The 18667-nt window shown below is 40.6% G+C and overlaps 1 protein-coding gene and 1 pseudogene across 1 annotated transcript; one reads left to right on the plus strand and one right to left on the minus strand.

Moving 5' to 3' along the window:
* Window positions 1-1866: 1866 nt before the first annotated feature.
* Window positions 1867-15565, plus strand: LOC145465418 (alanine aminotransferase 2-like). The gene is made up of 12 exons (XM_081449199.1): window positions 1867-2531; window positions 5149-5235; window positions 5856-5964; window positions 6797-6927; window positions 7403-7522; window positions 7657-7786; window positions 8115-8328; window positions 8728-8836; window positions 9527-9592; window positions 10734-10889; window positions 11243-11361; window positions 11981-15565. Exons 1-12 carry the CDS (start codon window positions 2421-2423, stop codon window positions 12075-12077), a joined length of 1449 nt encoding a protein of 482 aa, XP_081305325.1. The 5' UTR covers window positions 1867-2420; the 3' UTR covers window positions 12078-15565.
* Window positions 15566-15662: 97 nt separating this feature from the next.
* Window positions 15663-18658, minus strand: LOC145465680 (ras-related protein Rab-38-like; annotated as a pseudogene).
* Window positions 18659-18667: the final 9 nt, after the last annotated feature.

Genomic DNA, 18667 nt, shown 5'->3' on the forward strand with positions numbered 1-18667 from the left:
GGAAGGGCTAACCTGACAAATAAACTTCCGTTTTCAAGTATTCCTCCGGCGTAGTGTGAACAGGGCCTCAATGTGGCCAATTCGCGCCGTTGTTTTGCAGAATTGCAGAACACGGCTAAGAAAAGTATTCCACTGCTAATTACTACTTTTGTTTAGTAACCTACGCATTGTCTTTGCCTTCTTCGCTGTCGAGGTTTTCTTATAAACAGCAAACACCAAAATGCGCGTGCCATGATTAGGTATTTTGATTTTTTTGAATTAATATTAAACATATTGCCCAAGATTTGGCCGAAGCCGACGAGTTATAGAAACCATTTTCGACGCACTAAATGGGAGATAAAATACAAAATGAGACTAGCTATAGCCAACCTTTCATTTGAAACTTTTCCTCTCCGATTGACGAGGGTTTTTTATCTTAGACCAACGGGTCATTCGCCCACAAAAGCAGCAACTTCTTCCCTGTACCAAAACATCGCTAAATTCCCGCCAAAACTGCACGAGGTAAAACGTCACAAATTGCTTAGTAAATTGATTGGTTGCTTTCAATACTGTCCCAGAGTTCTTGACGGTCATTCAAACCTAGTCAGGGAGTGTAAGAGCGATTGACTTTTTATACGCAAAGGAGTCTAGATGCTCCAAACAGTAAAGTCTTCCCCCTATGACGAAATTCACATCTTTCCTACCTAAACCATTTTAAAACATAACCAAGTAGAGAAGAAAAATGCTATTTACTATTTTCAGATATCTCTTTTTGTTCAAGAGATATTCAAGCTTTTAAAATATGCAATTTAGCCAAGCGATGATGTCATAAACTCACCTCAATTGATCAAATATGACGAAAAAAGATATCTCAGCCAGTTGTATCAGAACTTCTTGATTCTTTGCAGTAAAATTTTACTAGATTTGCTCCACAACACGAACCTAACAGTTTTGTTACCATGGCAACATACTGGGCTTCAGACCTCCCAGATATTAAAGGCTATTCTGGTCACCTTTGGCGTTCCATTTTGATATTTGCCAATATTGCGCACCTCATCTGAATGATCCAACAAGCATACAATATCGGTCGCTTTACTGCTTTTGCCACGTTTACTTCTTCATTCGTTCACTTATCAATTTATTGTACCTGTCGAAAAAGAAAGATGACTGTAATAATTGAACAAAATTATAATCCAGAAGTAGTTACCATGCTTCTCTCTCAATTCCCAACCTTTGTTGTACAAATGGATCCCTGATATATGTACAGGGGCGGGTTTAGGGAGTGGGGTGGATTAGGTGGCTACCCCTTTTAATCTCCCTCGCAGCCGTTTTTAGTGTCGTCACGCAAAGCCCCTTTGTGGGGAGGAGCGTTGCGTGACGACACTAAAAACGGTTGCGAGGGAGACTAACCTCCGTTAGGAGAAGCGAAAAATGAAATAAATGAAAAAGATGGTGAATATTATAGTAGAAATAAAGGCAAACACTCTGGACAGGTACTTCACTGTAATTGTAAGCATTTTTTGTAGCTAAAATAGAGATAAAAATACACAGGAGCCTCCTGAAATACGTACTTCTCTAACAGCTACACCAGGGTAACAGCCTCTCATCACAATCGAACCTCTCCAAAACAGCCACCTTGGGGACAGACGAAAGTGGCCGTTGTCGGAGAGGTGGCCTTCATGGGGAGGTAGGGGTGTAATAAGACATCTGTTTCTTTCCGGGGGTTCAACAGTTTTATTTTTACAAAGTACTCATTGTGGCGCGCAGTACGGATCTAGTTTCGTTATCTTTTACAATAAAAAGTGGCAGGGATGGATCTAGGGGTGCAGGGGGTGCGCATCCCCCCCCCCCCCCCCCCCTCTTCTACGCCGCTGAGATGAAGTCTTCTTCGTACTCGCTCAGGCCTGGTACTCGCTATTAAAATTGGTTTACTTCACATTCCTTAGTGGTGCACCCTCTCCTAAGAAAAATCCTGGATCCTCCCCTGAGTGGAGGTATGTACAAAGCGTTCGTCAGTCGTTGATTAACTGGCTGTTGTCGAGGGGTTAATTTGGCAGCTGGGACGCTGTTATAATGGCCGTTGCCGTCATGGAGAAGTGGCCGTTGTAAGGAGGTTAAAATAAAAAATGAATGTATGGACCGTCGCCGGGACAGAAAAAAGGGGCCGTTGTACCTTGCAAAGAGGTGAACGATAGTGGAGGTTAGAGTGTAGGCTCCAATTCTCTAATTGCAACATTAGAGTGGATTCCCCACTGATTCCGCAACCCCAAGGTACCAGCCATCCCGTGCCCTCCTCTGAAATATAACAAGCTTCGCTCCTAATACTCAGCGGTATATACCAACTCGCGTCACGGTTTCACCAACCACCTTCGCGCGTGACATAACTACAAATAACTACTTTTCATGTCATCTGATTCATTGCTGTTCGTGTCTATTTAATAATGGAGATTCTTGCTGAAGAAAACATTAATCCAGCTTTCATAAGGGTCAACTACAGCCTGCGAGGATGGCTATTTCGCCGGGCAATTGAAATTAGACAAGAGCTCGCTCGCGTGAGTAATAATTCTAGTAATCATGACATTTTGGCTTTTTACACTTTGAATAACAAAGCATTATTGGTGGGAAAAGCGGAAGTTTTATTCCTGGACTTTATACAGCAATTGCAACAACAGTGCTCAATATACTTTTATTTCATATATCGAATTATTCTTGAATTTTGATTGGTTCTTACTTTGTATGATCAATGACCAATTCACTCTATGAGATGCGCCTGCAGGGAATTATGGTAGTTGCATTCATCAAAATAAGCATCCAGTCCAAGATTATGAATACAACTACCATGATTCCCTGCAGGTGCATCTCATAGAGGGAATATGGCCATTGGATGACAGACACATAGCTGACATCACTGACATTGTTTTTGTTTCTATACTATTATTATATAAAACAAGTAGACTCCACATTGCTGTGCGTCTGTTCAGTAATTGATCACAGAAGACGTCAGAATGTGGTAAGAACATCATGAAACTCTCGGCTATCGCCTCATGTACCACTTTTTTCTTTTTACTACATGTTGATATCATCTGTGATCATTTACTGGGAAGACACAATAAAATGGAATCTATTGTTAAACTAACGGGCTTTGTTGCAAGAGGGTTCCCAATAGGTTTGGCGGGATGTGGGATTTAGCTTTTTTTCACTGTGATGTTTGGGATTTGAGATGAAAACAGGGACGGGAAGTGGGAATTACAATTATGAGCAGGAGCGGGATTTAGTATTTTTACGGGGTTGGGATGCGGGATTCGCAAGGGGAACAGAGCAGGATACACTATTTCAATTCTTACATGACCGCATAAATTGTTATTGACCTGCGCAAAAACCACAAGCTGGCAGAAACAAACCTTTTGTGCACATAGCTGTGTTTACCCTGGGTACCAGAAGTTTTTTCTCGTGCGCAGCGGAAGAAAAACCTCAGGCACCCAGGGTAAGCTGTGTCAGGTTTCAAGTAATGAATAGCAACGGCTCTGTACCCTGTCAGATTCTGTCAAACATATCTATCCATTATCGCTTGACTACGTTAGTATCGTGATACTGTGTGAGGTCTTTGAGTCCTATTGCAATCATTTGTGTTGACCTCTGACATCAATGACATCTGTCCATTTCGAACATTTTTGACGCTTGCGTTTGTAATCTTGGCCCCCCAATCCTTTCCAGTTTCGACCATCTTTTGACCTTTTCCAGCGTGCCGGGCTTGTTTTGGCCAGACCGAATGGTGATAATAGGTCTAATAGTCATTTACCGAACGAAGTATGCAACATTATGAATTGCGTCACAATATATCACGAAAAGGATGAGCGAGCAGGAATGCCTTCGTTCAGAAAGAAAAGTTCTGAGGCCAGATTCAAAGGAAAGTGAAGACACTGAAAGCTTTGAAAGAAATTGTCAAGTGTGTTTATGGGCCTTCTCTTGAATATGGGAATGAGCAATCATTTTCTTTCACTGATACGTGGACAAAAAAAGCAAAACAAAACAAAACAGTAAACTGTTTACGGAAAGAAACGTTATTAATAATCATTTGTGCTTGCTTATCTGCTACCCATTGAATTCTTTTTTGATCTTTTATGCGATATTTATTTCGAAAAAGTTTCTGTGTTAATAATTAAATCAATTATTAATTTAACAAATTAATAATTAACACAGAAACGTCTTGAAAAGTGGGCGGGATCAGGATTTCCTGGCAAAAAAGGGTGGGATGGCGGGATTAATTGGAAAAAATGGGCGGGAAAGCAGGATCTGAGACCCCTATATATATTGTGGACCCTCTTGCAAGTATTTAAACCTGTGATGGTGTATAAAGTAGCACCTCACAACTGGCCATATTTCTATGATGCTAGGGATGCAGTATCCATCTGGGACAAATCAGCCGCCTGATAGGGGTCATTCATCTGCCTGAGACAGATATATAACTTCTAGGTATAATGCAGCCCAAAAATAATGCACACACAAGAAGTGGCGCACTAGAAGTTCTTGCGCTGCAAGAACATGCAAGCCACCACAAGAAGTAAAAATGTCATGTTTTTGTGGTTTACCCGCAAGAACATTTGAAACGCAAGAAGTTGAAAATCTAACCGCAAGAAGCCGCAAGAACTTATGAATCTTACCGTAAGCTGCAAGAAGACACAAGAAGTTGCTGCAATGTTATCCATAAGTTACTGCAGTGGGAAGAGATATACTTCGAACAGTTGAGACCAGATCTGGATTTATGTTTATGTTATACTGTGAAAATAATATCGTTCACGCATGCTTATTACATACTTGTGTGTTCATGGCCCCTACGGAAAAAAAGCCTTTCAATCATTTAAACAGTCTGCTGTTTAGACAAATAATGTGGTCAAATTCGCTTGGGCTGATTCGTTTGTCACCACATCTTCATATTTATACTTACATGATATTAATAATTTATCCATCTGAGAGGGATAAATCATCTTTAGTTAATGGATAAATCATCTCCTAATATAAATTCGGCATCAAATGATTTTGTCTCTGGTAAACATTGGGCCACTGTGTCATTGACAGTCATAGATTTAATTAATCCCTGTCATTACATTGTTTGTTTAATAAGACCTCTAATGTTGTTTTACAAAACCTCCACTGTTCTCTTTTTATTAGGGAGAGGCCAAGCCATTTTCTGAAGTTTTAGAACACATTGGAAATCCCCAGGGAATGGGACAGCCACCAATTACATTTTTTCGACAGGTGACCTATACAGCCTTGTCTTTCGATGGATTGACTGTTTAATTCATTTTGATCTGATCTGACTTGAAAAATAACCAAACAACTAGTGGCTGATTACTTGATAGTTTTCTGTGTTTATTTCAGTGACTGAGAAAATTACTTCTTTGTAATTGGCTGAGAGTAGGCCAATTTATTGTTAATTCTTAATTTGCACTGCAGTGCAAATTAATGCGCACACTTTCGCAATTTTCTCAGTCATATAATAAATGAGTAATTGCATGAAAGCTCAAGCAATTAAGGATTTACACTTCTCATGATATTAGAAAATTCTTTCAAATTGTACTCGCTCGTGCAATTTTGTGAGAACTTGCAAATATCACTCGTAGTGTAATTTTTAATTGCGCTCCTATTCATACGACTACCCATAGTTGGTGGATTACTATGGATTACCTAACAAATTGATAAATTAATCAGTTGGTTGCTTGCTTATTTGATTGATCTGATAAGTGATCAATCATCAAATCAAAATGTAGTTACAAGACTGCACTTTCCCTGTTTAGTGAGTGATAGGGTAGTTTGAGGGAGTTATCACTTTATTGGTAGTTACAATCAAAACAACTCAAGTGTTCCATGTCATACAGGTCCTGGGACTTCTCTTGTGTCCTGACTTTCTAGATGATCCAAGTTTTCCTCAGGATGCCAAAAACAGAGCCAAACGGATCCTAAATGGCATCCCAGGACACACTATAAGTAAAGTATCATCAAGAATTTCCCTTTCCACTATTTCGTAGACGTATCGCGCAATAGTATCCTTCACCAGTTACCACTTGTGGTCTCCCTTTGCCGTGTGTCATAAAGTGAAACCTTCTATCAACACAAGTTCTCATAATTTATGCTCATATATTTTGTTTGCTGCAAGCTTTCCTAGCACTCATTTGTCTGGCAAAAATATTTTTGAAACAACAGAATACATTGCAAACGCCCAACCATGAGGATTGTAAAATCTCTTAGTGAGCTTTACAAGCTAGCACTGGTACAAGCACTTTTGCCCAACCAATGGGACTGCAGAATGTGTCAGGCATTTTTCTTTTTGAGATGTAAATAAAGCTTATAAATGCAAGCCTCTTAACTATTTAAGCCTAACTGGTTCTAGTTCACTGCATTTAACTCCCGCCTCTGTATGAAGCGGCTAGCAGTAGTAGTGCTCCTGCTGGGTGGTATGTTAGTTCCAGGTTGCTTCCCAGCTTTTAGGCAGGTTGCCACAACAGTGTGTCAATAACCAGTTGTGCTCCTGAGGGGAAAGAGGCACTATGACAGTAGTGGTTTCCCCCAAAAGCAACACAGTGACCAGGCCAGGGCTTAAATCCAGAAAGCTTGATCCGGAGTGAAGGGGCACTGATCATTTGGCCTTGGCACACTTCAGAAATCGAACTTATTATATAACATACACTTGCTAAGTTTTTTTCTCTTTGATAAATGCCTTATCCAGGGCTGGCAATTGCTCTTTTGATCAAAGATTTAATCCAGAGCTCAAGCATTTACCTTTGTGTATATTATTGCTATTTCTTTTCTTCCTTTGCAGGTAGTTACACTGCAGCAGAGGGTATCAACGTTGTGCGTCAGGATATTGCTCATTTCATTTCTCAATGGGATGGTTATCCAGCAGCTTCTGATAACATAGTTGTCACAAGTGGAGGGGCTGAAGGGATTGAAATAAGCAGAAATTGCACTGTTCATTAGGCAGCTGAAACTTCTAAGGGAGGTCTCTGTATGGGGTCTCACTGATGAGGATGTTTGTTACCTCTAGAGATTAGAAATCATGTTTTTGGTACAACTTAGGGGTTGTTCTGTTTCAGGTTTTCAAATTCACTACATATTATGGTACCTCTTAAAGTGTACCTTTTCAGTGTATGCTTGCCCAGGATGTGGCTCTTAACGTCGTCAGTGTGATCAATGAAAAAGTTTTGAATCAGTACTTTTTAAGGGTACAAACTAACTTGGGCCACACCCTAAGAACTAGAAGTGGCTTCCAGTAATTTTTAGACACTTAACAAAATTCACGAGGGGCATGCCCATCAAATGGCCTTTAATAGCAGGTAGGGAAATTGGTGTAAGTTACCATTTGAGTACAGCCGGTGTCAGGTTTCAGAAAATACTGAAAATATATAATTTGATGTCATCTTTTCAGGTTATGATGGGAATCGTTCAAACAGGAACCAATGAAGGCAGGGGCCGTGCTGGAGTCATGCTTCCTGTCCCTGGATACAGTTTGTACAAAGCAAGGCTCTTACAACACAACTCTTATCAGGTCATAAGACAGGCTTGATTTCTGCCCCTCCCTGGGTCTCCGTTACTCCACATTTTTTGTGCCTTGGAAGGAAATACACACAGCTAAGTTTTTTGTAAATTATATTTCATTTTCTATCCTACACATATCTGTAGATCCATTACCGTCTTGATGAAGAGAGTGACTGGTCTTTGAACGTAACTGAACTCAAAAGAGCGTTGGAGGAGGCCAGGTCGTATTGCGTACCGAGAGGCCTGGTGCTGATTAATCCGGGCAACCCAACAGGTTGGTTCAGTTCAGTGGGGTTATATCACCCGCTCAATGGTGCAGAATGTGCGTGTCAATCCACCGCCCATTTTTGTCAAAGAATGCCGTCAAATTCCCTTCCGCCTTTAAACTTTTTAAGTAAAGAAAACTCCTTTCTCAAAGAACACGCGAAAAGGATATTCTCCGTTTCACAGTTTTAAGGCATTTTTGTACGTGCTTTACGCGGTATTCACTAATAAATACGAAAACAATTTTGGGTGTCTGGGGTGAAGACAAAAATAAAACCTTTCAGTCTTCCCCATTGGGAGGTGAAGATTTCAGCTATTATGCCTTTGAATATTTCCAGGTCGGGTTCTGACGCACGACAACATCCGAGAAGTCATCAAGTTTTGCGCTCGAGAGAAACTGGTACTGTTCGCTGATGAGGTTTATCAAGAAAATGTCTACGCTGATGGAGTCCAGTTTCACTCGTGTAAGAAAGTCCTGAGGGACATGGGAGCAGAGTACAGAGACTTCCAGCTTATGTCGCTTCATTCTAGTGCAAAAGGATACACTGGCGAGTAAGGCGGCAGATATTTGTAGTTATTAAATCCTCAACCTTGGATAATGCATTTCAAACTTTTTGATTTGTTAACTGAATCTCCGTTATCTACCAGTACCTGAGTGTGACCTTATTTGGAAATGAATCCAGGACGTGTCACTTACGTCAAACGTTTTTTCCTCAGAAGGGAAAATTTCATGAAAGACTTTTGACTTAGCCTGCTTTTATTTTACAATATGTACAAAGTCGATACAAAGATTTATTGGGAATTGAAGTGATCAGCGTAAGTCTTGCAATATAATTGCCGTCAACAACAACAACAAAAAGATATTTATATTACTACTTTATACTATTTACGGACCTGAGAGCTATTCAAGCTTTCACTCTGTTGTTGTCATACAATGTTGTTTTTTTGCAGATGTGGTCTTAGAGGAGGATACATTGAGCTTGTAGGACTGAGTGATCAAGTGAAGTCTCGAATCAAAATGTACCTTAGTGCAAGAAATTGCACTTCCACAATAGGACAGGTACGAAAACAAAGCTCAAATTACACGGGTGATTGCAAACTCTTGCGGAAACGAAAAGTGGAGCGCCACAGAGAATGTTATAACGTGCTGTGACGTTTCTTCTGTCTATGTGCTAAGGAGATTTCTAGGTAAAAATCTATGTACACGTTTACGTGCCCTGTCCCAATCTCAGTTGAGCCCTGTTTTATTGTGGGATGTTGGATAATGTTACTGGGCAGCACGACGTGCTGTTCTTCTGGTTATATTCGCGCTATTTGAGAAGTGGAAACAATACGAATACTTAGCTGAATACTTTCAAAAACTAGCGTTTCTTCCACGACTTTATGGGGTATAACTTATTGCTTACCTGATCTATGTTTATTTTGTTCAGAATTCTTTAAACGTTTGCATTTCAGTGCTTGTTGTTTTTAGCGGGAAGAGGGCGGTATTTGCTACTATCGCCGAGTGTTTTTTTTCTTGGGGGTGGGGGTGGGGATGGGGTGGGGGTAGTGGGCTGGATGAGAAGGAGATTTCAAGCCAGGTATCACAGGAGTCTTGTTTCTTTCTTTTTTCCTTCCTACCTTTCTAACTTTTTTCATATTCCTCTCTTCTTTCATTCCTTTTTTCTATCTCTTTTATTTTTCCTCTCTCCTCTTTCTCTATTTCTTTGTTTCTTCGTTCTTTCAGTCATGCCGTCTCTTTCATTCTTAGGTAATCATGGGACTCGTTTGCAACCCTCCCAGTCCAGGAGAGGAATCTTACGAACGTTTTACAAAGGTGAGCTCTTGGATACTGAAAACGTTTTACTTTACAACCTGAACACCAAAAATATATGTCACTGTTATTAAATCACAGCAAGCAAACTGGCTATTGTCCATTTAACAAATGGTAAACGCCATAGCGTGCACTATTGAGTTATGGATGCACGCGGGAGGTTGCTAAGCACGAGAGAAGAGTAAGAGTCGCACGAGGCGATAGCCTCGTGCGACTCTAGCTTCTTGAGTGCTTAGCAAACCTCCCGCGTGCATCCATAACTCAATAGTGCACGCTATGGCGTTTACCATTTGTTTTATAACATAACATTGAGACATTGGAACAACAGAAGTCCTGTTATTGAGCTACATCACAAAAAAAATGTTCGTGTAGTCGAGAAAACAAGCGCGCGAAAATTCATTCATGACAACCGACTGCACACCAGTAACTCGATAAAGTTTCATCTTCAGACAACTGTGAAGACAGTTTCGCATTTCTGGCAGAAGAACGTCGGCCATTACTTTGGAAACAATGTCTGTCAAAAGATTTGCTTTGTAAACATTAGCACACACGTCAGCAGCGTACACTCATGGGCAAATAGTAGACGCTAAATTAACCAATCAGAGCGCGCGCTTTGCTTTAGTTATGTTATAATCCTTGTTGTTCTCGGTTATGAAGCTGGACAACCAGGAACAGTCTGTAAAAGCACTGTATAGTTTTGACTGTTGTGGCCATGGCAATGAAAGGAGTAGTCCATTGGACTCCTGTCTAAAGTTGTTTCTTATTAAAGAGGCGATTGAACAAATTAGAGACAGTGCTTTAAGCTGAATTCCTTCTATTTACATATAATGATGCCTTTTCCCATTTGTTGCTTTGCAACATAGAAAATGGTTTGAACCCAGGATCGAAACTCACTAAGAAAGATCAATTACTGTTACAAACGTTACACGACTCCTACAACGAATGCCATTACGGCTAAACTGACCAATCCGTTTTAACGGACCTGGGGCTTATAACACTATTGACTGACAAACACTATTCACTTGACTCTGAAGATGGCTTCAGATAAAGTTGTCGCAGCGTCAGTCATCACCAACACGAGTTTTTTCAGAACTACCGTCAACTCAGATGATAACTCTAGACGAACCATCTGTTTGTTTTACAGGAGAGAAGGACCATACAAGATTCCTACAAGAAGAGAGCAAAGTTAACGACGGAAGTTCTCAACTCAATGGAAGGTGTCAAGTGCAATGAAGTACAAGGGGCAATGTACGCGTTTCCGAGGATAACATTACCACAAAGAGCCATAGAAGAAGCAAAGGTACCAGTCCCTCCACCCATGACTCTGTCGCGGATGAAAACGTCTTCTAAGTGCTTCCAATGAGACCGTAACGAGAGTTAGTTTACAGTCCCAGAATAATTTTTAGGCGAAAATTAGAGTTTCCTTTCCTGCCTAGAAATTTCCTCAGCTGGGAGATACCAACTTCATCAAGAGTAAACGGCTTCCCTTGAGAATAGAAGGTTGGCCGTCAAACCGTCTGACCCACAGCATCGAACCTTTTTCATATTTTCATGCATCTTTTTAATCAAATACTGGCCTGTTAATCTAATTGCTTCCACGTTTCTTTCGGCCAGTCTAACATCTCACCACTGATGCCATTGTTTTCCTTTAAGGTCCAGGGTATACCGCCAGACGAGTTCTACTGTTGGCAGGTGTTGGAGAAAACTGGAAGCTACATGATTCCGGGTTGCGCCTTCGACATGAATGGTAGCGGTAACCACTACTACTTCCGGTAAGATTATAGAAAAGAAATTGTATGTTTGATCTAACTGAACTTTTCGAAGACGCCATTCGAAACAGCTATCGGTTCGTCGTGTAAGTATGTATGACTTAGGGTACAAGAACTGTTTAGTGTAGCGTTCCATAGTGTCATATTTATTTCATGCAATCCTATACTATGCTTCAAAGACTACACGAATTCTCGATAACGCTGGAGATCGCGCACAATATCAATGAAAAATTAAAGTTCCTCGAATATAACGTCAAACATTGAACTTGGAAGTTCAGTTACACTACTTTCGACTTAAACTTGGCTAAACTGCATCTGTTTTGCAAGGAAAATTAAGTACTAGTCATTCTTTCTTTCTTTCTTTCTTTCTTTCTTTCTTCCTTTCTTTCGTTCTTTCATCGATTTATTTACTCATTCATTCTTTCAATCGTTCATACACTTACAAACTCACTTGCAAACTCACTCACTCATTCACTCACTCACTCACTCACTCACTCACTCACTCACTCACTCACTCACTCACTCACTCACTCACTCACTCACTCACTCACTCACTCACTCACTCACTCACTCACTCACTCACTCACTCACTCACTCACTCACTTACTTGTTATTTTTGCAGGATAACCATTATTCTACCGGAAAACAAGTTCATCCCTATGTTAGAACGGTTAAAAACCTTTCACCAGGATTTTATGACAAAGTACAAGGACACATAACATGTGATTATCGTGTGGCACGAAATTTTCGCGGGAGTTTAATTTGCGGATCGGCGAATTTATTTTGTATTTTGCGAGAACTACTTTTTGCGATTGTGATAAACTGGTTTTTCTTATTGAGTATTAATTTTCGCGATTTTCAGGAAGTCGCGTTTAATTTAAATTACAACATTTTGATTATTTATTACACTAAATGGAATCAACAAGTTAAACAACATGCAGAGATGTGAAACACGGTAATCAATGTCACTCTCTTACAACCACATCTCACTCAAGTGTGACTTATAGCACCTTCAGACGAGCCTTTTCTGTAAACTTTAAGCAGCTACCTCTTAAGTGCATCAAGAGCAACTTCATTGATTTATTTCCGAATGTTTTGTCTAATTTCTCTGAACGAAAGAGACATTTAGATAAATGGCATTAACAAGAATCTACCTGTGATGCTAGTACGTATAATTTCGCAGATGGGGTAAATCCTTGCGTAGGAAATTTTTGCGGGAAGTTTTTTTGCTGGGGCAACCTTTTTTGCGCATCGTGGAAAAACGCTAAAAATCGCAAACATTACAACGCGCAACTATTTCGTTTCAAACGATAGACTATACTGTATGTCAATCGTGTCTTTTAAGTGTAACTCGCTACCATTCCAAAATTTATAAGATCTTAGGCCAAGTTCAGACGCTGTACTTCACATGAGCCATATCGAATGCAAATGAGAAAAATCCTTTGTCCTCCCTCATTAGCATTCGATTCGGCTCATGTGAAAAACGGCATCTGAACTTGGCCTTATAGACTTTTCAGGAACTTGCTCTTATTGAGCAGTCTCGGCCCGGGGGGAGGGGGTACTCCCAGAAAAATTGGGTGGAGGTGTGCGGGCCGCTTTCCAAAACTCTCACCCTATTTATGACCAAAATCTGGGATTTTCTCTACCCTATTTATGACCTGACCAAAATTTGATACCCTATTTATGACCGTTGCGGCTGGCACAGTTGCCCTAAACATGATTTATGTAGGGCTATTGTTGATGGACATCGATTATGATGAAAAAGTAGCTTCTTCTAAAAAACATACCCAATAGGCCATTTTGCTAATGCAAATATTTCCTAGTTCCGTTCCCTTGTGGGGGCAAGAAGTGATCACTCTGCAAAAAGTGGCCTCATTAATTCATTGAATAGATCAAATTTTACCCCCACAAGGGACTGTAGCTAGCATTAGCAAAATGGTGTAATCAAGTGCGGACTAGAGTACAAAAACCATACCCTATTCAGTTATGGCCAAAATCGATACCCTATTTATGAACCAAACGGCTGAAAAACCATACACTTTGGGGTCGCACATACCTTTATAGTCTATATAAGGGAGTACCCCCACCCTGGGAGTCTCGGGGGCAAGCCAATAAAATGCTTTTAACTGTTTTAGACTGTAGCGTTGTTTATGAACGTTTTTGTGGAATCACGGGAGCGGGTAAGGTGTACGTAGCCGATGCTTGTCATCTATTTTTTCCTAGGGTGTTATTTTAATTAATTTTGAGAATCTCTCCTCATTGGTAACAATTTACCCTTAGAGGAAAAAAATTCCTTGCGTATGTCACAGAAATAGCAAGTTTTTAGCGACCTCTTAATCAAACGGCAGGTTGTGTGGCATACGAAACAAGAACACAGATGAGTTTTTCTCTTGAATACCAATATGGATGTCATGCGAAAATGCTGTACCCTCCACTCGGTTTCGAACGGACTTAATTTATGGTGTAGCTCTGTAAATCTTTAGGTAGGGGTGTGCCACTGGGACACTGAAACCCTTACCCCATACCAGACCATAATCAGCTTGATTTTGCAACCCTATTCTATACTTGGCACTAAAAACCCCTACCCTATCCCAGACTAGCTATTTTTCTTGCAGAAACTTTATCACTACTGTAGTCCAACATACACTAACTAAACCAACATCACTTTGAGTTTCAGTTTCTATTATAGATTAAATTATACCCTATTCCAAACCAAAACTGTATGATTTCTATACCCCATCCCAAACTAAACTGCCTGAAAACCATACCTTTCACAGCGGCATATACCCATATATGTTATATATCGGAGTACCGACCCCGGGCTCTAAACCCCCTTCCACATTTTTTATTTTTTTAATTTTGTAAAAAGTGGAATCTTGACATGCTGATTACAATTCGATTTTAAATAATAGGGTCACCGGATTCGTTTTTGAGTTGCTATGGAAACCATTTGCGTCGCGAAAATGACCATAAATTGTTTACCAAGGATATCGATTAGGCATTTTTTGATATCATTAGTATGGGTCGTATGGCATCAACTGAAAAAGATTACTGGCACAAAAAGTTGATTCCTCAAAGACTAAGTGCTAAGAACGGCTGATTTCTTTCGATAGGTTGTGTTCCAGTAAAGTTGTACCAACTGCACATCTGGTTTGTTACCACTCGTGAAGATTTCTTAACTTAGTAACAAAAAATAAGTCAGAATTCAGAAGTGCACATTTACCGTAGGAAACGAACGTAATATTTAAGACTTGAGACCGAGCCAAGTCAAGACGAAGTCGCCTGGCAGATCACAGATTCCTCAGACAGTAAGGAAGGGCTTATTTACAAAGAGGCAGACGAAAGGCAAAGCTCTAATTTGATGATTTCTCGAGGTTGTATAAAACAAAAGCTGATAAAGAACAATGACTATATCAACACATTTAGAGATTGCACAAATCGCAACGTGGTAACCGCCCTTGAAAACCCTGAGAGTCACGTTGGGAATCAACTTCCAGCCAGTTCAGCTTTTCTGAGTGAAAAGGCAGTTAAAATTTATTTCGTTAGCAGAGGAGTCTTTAACCGGCCATTTTAAGCTTCTCGTTCGTTTGTATGCTAAACACGGTGGGGGTGGGACTATTACCAAAACAATTCTCTATAAGATAACACGACAAACAATGTGCAAAGCGAACTAGGCAAAAGACACCATATTAAAAGAAACCTTGCACGACCTCTGAACAAAAGATATCAATGGCCTAGAAAAAAAAACTGCCGACTCCCATCCTCAAGCTCTTTGAGGGTCTAACACAGGGTTGGCGGGATGGGGAATGAACCCTTTTTCGTTGCCGGGATGCGGGATGGAAGAAAATTTGAAGGCGGGATACGAGATTTAGAGGGGTCGGCGGAAGGCGGGAAGTTGGTTATTTTCATGGCGGGATGTGGGAATTATTGATTTTTTTCGTGCGGGCAACGGGATGTGAGTTGCGAACTCCAGTGTTTTACACACTTACCGGCAAAGAGCCGGTAGACCTATTATAGCGGAGCTCGGCGGCTAGAAGGACCGCCAAGCGGAGCACCATACCCATATAGGAAAGAAAAGGTGACCAGTGAATTGATTTTCTCATGGTAATCATAAAATTACAATTTCCTCGATTGTGATTGGTTAAAAAACTCCTATTTTCCACTAATTCACTTGCCAAGTTGTTATTGAACAGTTTGTAATCGGACAATTTAATGAGCCAATCACATTCAAAGTTGTAGTTTAATTTCAGAGAGACAAACAATTTACGCCTCCGTTGTCAGTCTTCTAATACAAATTTTCCCTTTCTTTCATAACTTGGCTATTGTTCTTTTCTCGGAAATTGTGATTTTTGTGATTAATTGGTAATAAAACTTCATGTCGTCTAATTCAGTCTGTAATCATACTCGTGATAAACAAATCGGACTCCCGCTGCGCGGTCGTCCGGTTTTGTTATCACTCGTATGATTACAGACCGAAGTCCTATTACCATTACTTATCATGGTTGGCGGTATTGCTCGTGGGCGCGTACGCACGACGACGACGACGGCGACAGCGACGAAGATGGAGCTAACGCTAACCCAGGATTAAAAGTTAACCGAAGTATAAATTTATCTGCTTATATTATGTTTTGCTTGAGATTATTAAAACTCAAAACAGAAGGCTAAACAGAAGGCCAAACAATATAAACAGAAAACCTCACCGCAAAGTTACAAAATTCAAATCAAAATTCTTGCTTATCCTGGGTTAGCTTAATTCGGGCTTTGAACACCCTGACCCAGGAGCTCCGCTTTTAGGCTTGGCTAAATCTTGAATATTGGCAAGGTGTTGCAGCTTCAGCCTCCTCAAATCATTCAGCCAATAGCCCAAAAACAAGCGTAACATTAAATTCCGTGAAAGCACCTTTCTTGTCTCAATGGACATCACTAGTCTATACACAAACATACCACAAGAGGAGGGTATTACCAATGTGTGCGAAGCATACAAAGAATTTTCACAACAGAAACACACGTGCGTTCCTGCCAGGTATCAAGGAGTATCTGATCCCACAAGAAAACTCCTTCCAGTTCAGTGGAAACGACTATCTTCAATAGAACAGGTAATGTGACCAATGGAACAGCCATGGGCACGAAAGTGGCTGTTGAGCCTTTCCTAACATATTCATGGCCAAAATAGAAAAAAAAAATACTCAGGCAACACCCATCTTTTGGAAAAGATTTTTCTCTGCACAAACCGCACGAACGAAACCAGCGTTGCATCCTAAGAAGGTCCTGAAAGGGGAATAAACATCATTTTACAGCCTATTGTTTTTCACACAAATTCCATTCCCAGTTGTTTGTGATTTGTAGTCCAAGTGACTCAACTTTTATTTTGCCAGTGTAAAGGAAAGGGAAACTGTCCCAGTTTTCAATTTACTCCTTCAACCCCCTCCTATAATCAACAGCAAATGAGGGAGAAACTACTTACATTTATGCCACAACCCGTCACGAAACAATTTGTAATCTCGTGAGTCACTGATGGCATCCATCGCATGCACTGCATGCACAAACCAACCCATTACTGTTCACATTACCTGATTACATTCACTTCTTTTTGTTCGTTATTGAAAATTATCTTAAGAAGGCAGTTCACAGCTTCTCCGAAAACGCTTTTCTCACCAGATTCCCAGTCGCGTGACTTGATCTCAAAATGATCCACAAAGCCGTGATCTTTACAGAACTGATCCAGTGCTACCTCACTCTCAAATATCTTTCCAGGCCCAATCCATTGCAGCAGTTCCTGACCTGGCTTAGTTACATTGTCTGTGATTAGAACGCAAGGAATCGATGGCGAGTAATTTCTAACTTCCTGTCTTCATTTTGTAGCTCCCTCCAGCGAAGATGGCACACAAGTTCCCCAGAAAACCAATGCTCCGTCGCAAAGTAAGGCCTTGTCATGCTAGCAAAGCGTTCATGTTCGGCGAATTCCCAGAATTGTAGCATTGTCAAGACAGGCTCCTCAGCTTCTCTTCTCTGCCATTTTATTGTCTTTAAGTGACAATCCACACCAATTACCGGACGCTTACATGACTTAACGTCAGGCTGAACTTGTCGATAATCATCAATAAAGACGCCTTTAGTTCGGAGCCCGCCAGTATACCCTCCAACACAAACTATTCTCACCAGACAATTGTTCTCGCTTGTTTCGCCTTCCGGGGCGACGTTTCTTTTAAATGTCTTCATCTCCACCTCCCTTCCTAGAGTCCTTAAACATTTCTCATTGACTTTCTCTGGCAATTCATACTTTGTAGCCATCGAGGAAAGGATCTGTTGAAGATAATCAGCACACTAAAACCAAGAAAAAAGATGTCGGCACTTCTAGCTACCTTTTCCGGCTTCAGTGTCAAGAGCTTGCAGTCTGGGTTATCTCCCCGGCTTAGCAGAACAACGAAAAAATTTTAACCATGTTTAGTCTTCGATTCAATCAACCGCCTGAAAGTAAATGAATGCCGTCCGGGCTCTAGTCTTTTGACTGAAAAAGAGGTTTTTTGCAATCACAAAATGAACTCCATTTTGTTTAGCTTGAAGTTTACTTTGGATAGTTGTGCTTGTTTCAGTGTGTGACCATATCACAGCGTGAGAGGGTCAGTGATGAACGAGTCACACAATCCCCTAGGCAGTATCATCGACGCTCATCAACAAGTCAACGCAAATTCAGAAATAGGTTAATGACTATAAATTTACCTAAACGCAGTGGTCAAGGCAGCTGCAAAAGTCTGTTGAAATACGTTAGCTTGGGAAGGGTCGCTGTCTCATCAGGGAAAAACATCGTCTTGTCACAGTTAAAATACTTTGGAACGCGGATGACGGGTCCGAAGTAAGCCCGGGAGGGGAGTACTTTAGGAATTTCTGGGTGGCGATATGCCGCTGGGACCCTGGAACCCTTAACCCATACCAGAGCTAGTTCAGCTGAATTTTGCTACCCTATACTTGAGTAACCAGTATTAAAACCACCGATTTCCGTCTGAATCCCGTTTTTTGACAGTTAATAATATCCAGTAGCGTTTTAATGATAGTCATCTATCGACGCTGTTGAACTGAGTGTCAAAAATTTAAACTTTCCCTTCATTTTTTTATATTTTTGAGTGGCAATTCCTGGTTTCCTTAGTTTAGATAAAATCTTCAACCAACTGGTCAGGTTCGTGAAAAATGATACCCTATTCTAGACCCAAACGCTGTGATTTATATACCCTATGCTAGAATAAATTGCTTGAAAACCATACCCTTCACAGCAGCACATACCTATATAGCCCATATATGGCAGTACCCCCCC

The sequence above is a fragment of the Orbicella franksi genome, chromosome 13 (assembly GCF_964199315.1).
Source record: "Orbicella franksi chromosome 13, jaOrbFran1.1, whole genome shotgun sequence".
Taxonomy (NCBI): domain Eukaryota; kingdom Metazoa; phylum Cnidaria; class Anthozoa; order Scleractinia; family Merulinidae; genus Orbicella; species Orbicella franksi.